This window comes from Labrus bergylta, chromosome 7 (assembly GCF_963930695.1).
Source record: "Labrus bergylta chromosome 7, fLabBer1.1, whole genome shotgun sequence".
Lineage (NCBI taxonomy): Eukaryota > Metazoa > Chordata > Actinopteri > Labriformes > Labridae > Labrus > Labrus bergylta.
In genome coordinates this window covers 22,317,209-22,324,538 of record NC_089201.1, presented here as the reverse complement: position 1 = coordinate 22,324,538, position 7,330 = coordinate 22,317,209, and the positions used below count along the sequence as shown (strand labels likewise).

The 7,330-nt window shown below is 38.7% G+C and overlaps 1 protein-coding gene across 1 annotated transcript; it reads left to right on the top strand.

Annotated features, from left to right (window-relative positions):
* Positions 1 to 1,010: 1,010 nt before the first annotated feature.
* Positions 1,011 to 3,144, top strand: LOC110004075 (hepatic and glial cell adhesion molecule-like). The gene has a single exon (XM_020659621.3). It carries the CDS (start codon positions 1,157 to 1,159, stop codon positions 2,174 to 2,176), a length of 1,020 nt encoding a protein of 339 aa, XP_020515277.2. The 5' UTR covers positions 1,011 to 1,156; the 3' UTR covers positions 2,177 to 3,144.
* The last annotated feature ends 4,186 nt before the right edge of the window (positions 3,145 to 7,330 follow it).

Genomic DNA, 7,330 nt, shown 5'->3' with positions numbered 1-7,330 from the left:
ACCAAACCAATTTATATCAGACAAACAAAAGTCAATTGTATTCTTTGACAGACAAAAACCAATAACCTGGACAAATACTGCAAAGCCAGCAGGGAAATATCAGATGGATGATAAATCATAATATTTCAGTCACTAGTCTGTAGCCTCACTTATCCCAGAAGTGATATTCTGTGCTTTTCATGTACAGGACATGAACAGCAAAAATAAAAGACATGCTGCCAAGTCCACAGGGGGCAGCAAAATCAACTGAGAAGTTCCTCAAAAGAGGGTGAAGAGAAGTTAAACTATTTAATATTTGAAGATTTATTTTTTAGGCTTTTTGTGCCTTTATTGGAGAGATAGGACAGTGGATAGAGTCGGAAATCAGGAAGAGAGAGAGAGTGGGGAACGACATGCAGGAAAGGAGCCACAGGTTGGATTTGAGCCTGGGCCGAGGCTTTAAGCCTCCATACATGGGGCACGCGCACTAACCACTGCACCACTGCACTACTGCGCCACAAGTTTTAAAGTTGCAATAAACATTTTTGTCGTCCACAAAGGCAGATGTTCTTTAAAACATAAAGCAAAACGGCCTGATACACATTTTACAGACCTTTAACATCAGCCTATCAAGCCGTTGTGCTTACAAATTAGAAAATATTTGTAAAATTAGCCTGTACATATACAGCTTCAACAGAATCCTGCTGAAGTGAAGTTTCAAAGAACTTGAAATATGTCCAATATTGGATTGAAGTGTTAAACATTAATCTTTTACATAAAATAATAAACCTGTTTATTTAAGAGTTGTTGAAATTATATTACAAGTTAAACTAATTGTATGTATTCAGTATTTGTGTCACAGTTTCATCATTGCAGTGAGTCAAGACATGGGTAACAGAACATGTGAGTTTCCACACAACTTGCTTTTAGTCATGTTAAAAGAACTGAAAGCAGACTCTTGACCAATAGTTTCCTTCTTGCTAAAGATCCACTTCTCCTTGAAAGGCTAAACGTCATCTATGTGACGGTCATATTCTGCATTGCAAAGAATTGACTCATCTTGACAGGATTGCTTCTTGAACAGGATTTGAAAGCTGTCAGACTCAGGGCAAAGGAAGGAGACAAACTATCACTCAAGAGATTATCGTAAGGATACCTTGGTTTGTCCTTGTTTATCATGGCTTGTTTTGCTGCTGCCCTCCTCCTTCTTCTATCGGGATTTATCAACCTCATGGCTGCAAATAAAGACTCCTGTGATCTCTATGCTGCTGTCGGACAGAACATGAGTCTACCTTTCATCTACGAGGGACTGACGTCCTCCCATGTGCTGAGATGGACTCATAACAACAGCATCATTTTCTACAGACAGCAGGGCAGAGTCTCTGTCGGAAAATCAGGAGACATCACTCCAACTGGATCTCTTATTCTGAAAAACCTGCAACCCTTGAGTGCTGGTTCGTATCAAGCCAATGTCCTGTACCCCAATGCTACAAGTGCTAAAACATGGTCCAGTCGTCTCTGTATGATGGACGAAGTATCAAAACCTAAACTCACCTACAGCTGCGACTTCAAGTCAAGTGCTGTTAATCTAAACTGTGAGGTGGTCAAAGCTCAGGGTCTGGTGTTCTCGTGGACACTTGATGAGAAGACTTTAACAAGCGAAACAAGACAGACATTAAGCATTTCTCTGGCACAGCTGAAAGGAGAGCGGCGCTTTACTTGTAGCGTGGAAAACAAAGTCAGCATAGAGAAGAGCGTGATTGTCCGTCCAACCTGTAAAGCGCCGCCACCATCACCTCCAACTTTGGTATGTTTCAAATCCAGCATTGTCGTGACCGTCTTTGCTGCAGGAGTAGGTCTCATTCTGCTTCTGCTCATCATTGTTGTCATATTATGCTGCCGCAACAAACACAACAAAACACAAATGAAAGCCGGGGGTAGAGGTGAGCTAAGGATGCTTTCTCTCAACAAACAAGAGATGGACTCAGACGCCCCAGATTACGAGACCATGCACCCATCTGAGGACTCTCCACCCGCGACTCCAGAGCCTTCAGCCAGAGACTGTTATAAGAATGTTTCTCAGCCTGAAGCTGAAACTGAAAACAGTCCTCCACAGCTGTCCTCTGCTGCTGAGGGACAACGACCTTCACCAGTGCCAAAGCCGAGGACGAGGAGCCCCCCGACGCAAAACATCTGAATGTGCTACAACACCAACCTGACCGTGGGAAGTAAGAGACATGTTTCAGTTTAACGCCCTGCAACGAAGAAAACAGCACAAGAAAATGTATTTTTTTGTCTTTACATTCAACTTTAACATCTTTTATCACATAAAAATATTGCTGTACACATTTGACAATTTAGTCAATTTTATTTTCTATAATTTATGGACATCATCATGATGTGCTGTCGGCCTGTATGTGAGAACCTTAGGCAGCAAAATCTTAATTTTCTTACCAGCTTTAAATGTGATTTCTTCACTCATATATATATTTTTAAATGTTGTTGCTAATGTTAATTACTGCTGGGGATTTAGGGTTGATAGGGAGTTTGAAGAAATCATTTTCTGATCCCTGTTACACATTATGATACAAGAAATTGAGCTGGGTTTTAATATGAATGTTTTTTTTTAATTTGTCAGTGTTTGAAATACTGCTTTATGAGTTCTTCTTGATATGTAGATTCTGATATGCATTCTATAAGTATAACAATTTCCAGACAAGGAAAGACACTTCATAAATGTATGAATTAATCGATTTCATAGAGTAAAGCAAAAGACTTGTGGTATCATAGAGCTGTATCCAATAATTATTTCATTATCGATCTATCTGCTTTATCTTGTATTGGTTAAACATTTAGAGCATTTAAAGCTACATAATTATTTAGAGCACCTGTGCACAGCAGTTCAAATTGAGCTTGTTTGAATCTGTAATTCATTATGAATTGGTTGGGGAATGATTTCAGAAACAAATTGTTACAAATTTGGTGCTCTGGGAATTTTTCAGCAGCAACAGGATTGTGCACATGAGAGATCGAGTACACGGTCATGGTGAAGAAGAAACATGTCATCCAGTTTGATGCAGTGACTCATCAATTTATTTGCAAGAGTTTGAAGATGCTTGGAATTTTTTTCAGACTGAACACACAAACAATAAATGCTAGAATGTATCTGTTGTTTATGTTTTCATTGAAAAGTTCAAAATACAAAAAAAAAAAAAAGAAAACGCTATTTCAAGACTTTTCATTTACAATGTTTTTGTGAATACTAGCTGTGTGACGGAAACTTAATGGACAAAAAATTTGAACTTTTTCTGACCCCTCTCTTCTTTTTCACAACTATTCACCATCTGACCTAAATTCTCCATGTGAGCATCATTATTGAATGAAGGCTATTTTTAGTAGTCCTTGGAAATTTGCATTTACTGTACATGGTAATCTTTCATGGTTAACTTGGGTTCTCTTTGATAAACAGCAATGCCTCTCTATGTTTATACATATATATATATATATATATATATATATATATATATGGTGTTTGAAATAAATAAGGATGTGAAAACTGACTGTATATCAGATGTTTGTGTGGAAAACTACATTAATGAGCTTATCTGTGTCAAACACGTCCCTTTGTCCCAGCTTCTTAGGCGTCAGCATTCTTGCACTTCTTAAAATTTGCTTGCTTGCAAGAAGTTATTAAAGGGGGGAAAAAAATCAATAGAGGAATGGATTAGCAAAGGCAAATATCTATTATCTCTGATGGGTAAATGGTAATCCACACATGAAAGTGTTTGCTGTCTCGCCTAATGCTGTGTGACAGCCACATAATGGATTCCCCCTGAGCGTCATCGCCTAAAACTTACAAGCCAATGTCATCTTTTGTCGGGCCCTGCTCCGCTCCTGCTCGCTTTACAGGACTGAAATTTCAGCCCAGCCGGCGGGGATTTGCCAGTAAAGCTGGTATCAGCTCCTGGAACAACGCCATTTGTCTTTCTTGAGAAACACTGAGACTTGGCTGGCAGCGTGCCACATCACTTTCCTTCAGCAGCTAACAATGTTCGGCGTATAGACCATCTCAACACATAAACATGGGCTTATTGTATTCTTACATACACATGGGACTATATTTCATGATAAAACTTAATGAAACACATCTCATATGCCTTAGCCAGATCTGCCCTGGATATAAAAGGGAAATACTTCTAAAATGTGTTTAATCAGTGGCTCTTGGAGTCTAGAGGTTATACACTTTTGATCTTGGAGTGTGTGTGTGTGTGTGTCCAGGAAAAGGGTCAGTCATCCATGGAAAGTATTTATACTCATGTCAGATCATTCCTACTTCACTTTTCTTGTCGTCACGGATTGCCAAGAATGGAAAAAGTACAAACCAAATCAGAAAATCAAAAGGTTGGCAATGCAGCACAGAGGCTGAAAATACAGAGTTTATGACCTTTTAGCATGCTTCAACCAACTCTTTCAAATGAAACTGACTGTTACTATAATGACTTTGAATACCACTCTGCTTGAAGCAATAGCCTTTAATGGTTATTCTAAGTATAAAATAAGAAAGATGACGTCATAACTTGTGAAAATGGTGATGAATTCCATCTTCGATGTTCCTTAAAGAATCAGATTTATGGTATCTGTTAGTGCTAACACACCAGTCCGGTTTATTTATTCTCCCTCCTTTATACACCTCACACTGTTTTTCACACTCTTTTATTCACACCACACATGTAATTTGTGGACTGGCTCCGCACTCTCTGTGGCTGTCTACAACACACCAAATCGATTTCTCCAATTTGCTGCTGAATCAGGCTGCAGGGACTTTTAATGGAGCTGGAATTCTTTCCAGACCTCAGCAAGATTGAACACTTTTCAGACTCTAGACGTATGAAGCCAAAGCAATGCTCAGTGCACAAGGCGTTTTATTAAACTCTTGATTGACTCTTACGGTATCTGAGTTGTAAAAAAAATATGTATATATATTTATAAATAGGATAGGATCGCAACAAGCTGAAATAAAACTTCCATCAGGCTTCGTTCTGAGTCCTGAAAGGTGTTCATAAAAAAAGTTCTCCCCACTGTTAGAGGAGCAGAACTTCTGACTGAATTATCTCTCCGATAGAGCTTTAAGATCCTGAAAAGAATAAAATGTAATGTTAAAAAATGTAATACAATTTTACCCAGGCATACCTTCCTCTGTAAAAAGGGGCCATCTAGTTTATGGAACAGGAAAAGCTGGTTTATATCTTTGTTTTTAAATGAATTTATTGCTCTTTGCATCGTCGCCAAATACTCTATTGATGTTGACATGGGGACCAGGCTCTATCAAAACCAGTGCAAAAGGCTTACAAATCCTTCTCCAGTGGTAAATGGTAAATGGACTTGATCTTGTATAGAGCATTTCTGATTTTCTGACTACTCAGAAAGTGCTTTACACCGCATGTCACACCTACACATTTACACACTGATGGCAGAGGTTTCTACTGTATGTACTGAGACCATCAAAAGCAACTAATCCCATTTTAAGACATTCATACGCCGGTGACGAAGTAGCTGGAGCAATTCGGGGTTAAGTGTCTTGCCCAAGGAATCATCAGACATGTGAGCCCATGAGGAACCTGGGGTTTGTGCCCCCAAACCTCCAGTTAGAAGATGACCGACTCTACCAACTGAGCCACAGCCACCCCAAATCTGATGCCCAATGAGTTAGCAAGTTTTAATCACACCTGTTAAAATTGCATAAAGTAAATGTTCTTAGCAAGGTGATGGAAGCAAAACAACAGAGAATGATCTCCTTGAAAAGTAATTGGGTTTATCTTTGTGCTCTGATGCTGCTCATATATGCTCTTCTAAAACAACATTGAGCTAATGGCAATTTACACAATAATCACGTTTAAAGCAGCTTTGCAGAAGTCTTCTTCAGAAGTTTTCTACAATTTAACATCTGCACTCTGCAGTATAGGAAAACATGAATAAATCCTTTTGATTGTGTGGACAGAATGAAAGAGATTTATACATGCATTGTCATGTGGTCAGGACAAGCAGTCATACAGGAAGAGGAGATAAGCAGAATCAATGTTCGGATCACACTGGCAGTAAGTAGAACAAATATTCATATAATTTCATTCAAATGCCTCAGCAGCTGCTTTGAGCCAATCAGGCTGGCACGTGAAAAGAGAAAAGGCTGCGAAAACAACAGCCCTTTGTCCGACCCAGGCTCAGACAGGAGCATTGCTGCCATATGTAGCCTGTGAAGGAATGTGACAGAAGGTCTATTGACGTGAACATCACTGCTTTCTGTTTATACTTAAAAATAGTTTGTAAGAGCAAAAAAGTACAGAGTATTGTGCCGTCATTGGTAAAGAAAAATGTTTGGGTATATTTGAAGGAAGTATAAGGAACCCCATGAAAGATTGATTTTCATATTGCCTTTTTTATCATCACTAAAACAACCATTGCCCTGTATAGGCTGCAGAAATACCAATAATGTTACCAATAAAAAAACATCTGCAAACTTCTAAAGAAATTTCAACTAAGTTAACTGCTATCTCCTCCAGCTCACCCTCCATCCCACTACTCACAATGCCATCACCCACACCAACCACTATTGAAATGTTAACATTAATTACTTAATTACTCAGTAGCCAGCTTACCATCAACATACGCACTAAAATCTCTTCAAAGAATAGAAATGAATGTGTGTAACCCTTTCTGCATGACAAAGCAAAGTAGTTGGTCCCCTTATGAGCTTCAACTGGTGATGTCCATGTCATGGTGATTTTCCCGAACCTATCCAAACCAAAGAGAGTTTGTCACGTTAGCCTTGTTTTAGAAGATAACAAAACGGTTGAAATCTTGTGCGCATTGGTGTTCAAGATCCAGCCAGATTGTGAAAAAAGTTATACAGAGTGGACAGGGACACTGACTTTCTCTCCTTCTGGCCTCAGCAGCACCAGTAGGCGGAGATTAGACCAGTGCAGTAGATGTTTTCTTTTCCTGTCATTGTTTGGTTCGACGGGTCAAATAATTTTGGAATTGTGGCTTTATTTCTGTACAGTTTTATGTTTTATACTTGGAAAATGTATGATGGTGAGGCCTGAGTGGCATCCCTATCTTATGTTTTATGTAACAGTCCACTTTCATTTTTGACATTAAGTTACAAAAATAAGAATTGATCTGATGCACTCTCTTTTCTGTTTGAATCATATTATTGATCTCCTTGATTAAAATGTTTCCTGGGGATTTGTAGTATATCCATAAGACTTAATTAAATGCTAACAAATACATCCTCAAGCAGTGGGAAACAATGTGGAACACCTGATGGTAATATTATTATGATTTTACATTTATA

Bases quoted from the DNA above. Each gene is read 5' to 3' on its own strand.
- LOC110004075 (XM_020659621.3), top strand. From the start codon at position 1,157: ATGGCTTGTTTTGCTGCTGCCCTCCTCCTTCTTCTATCGGGATTTATC.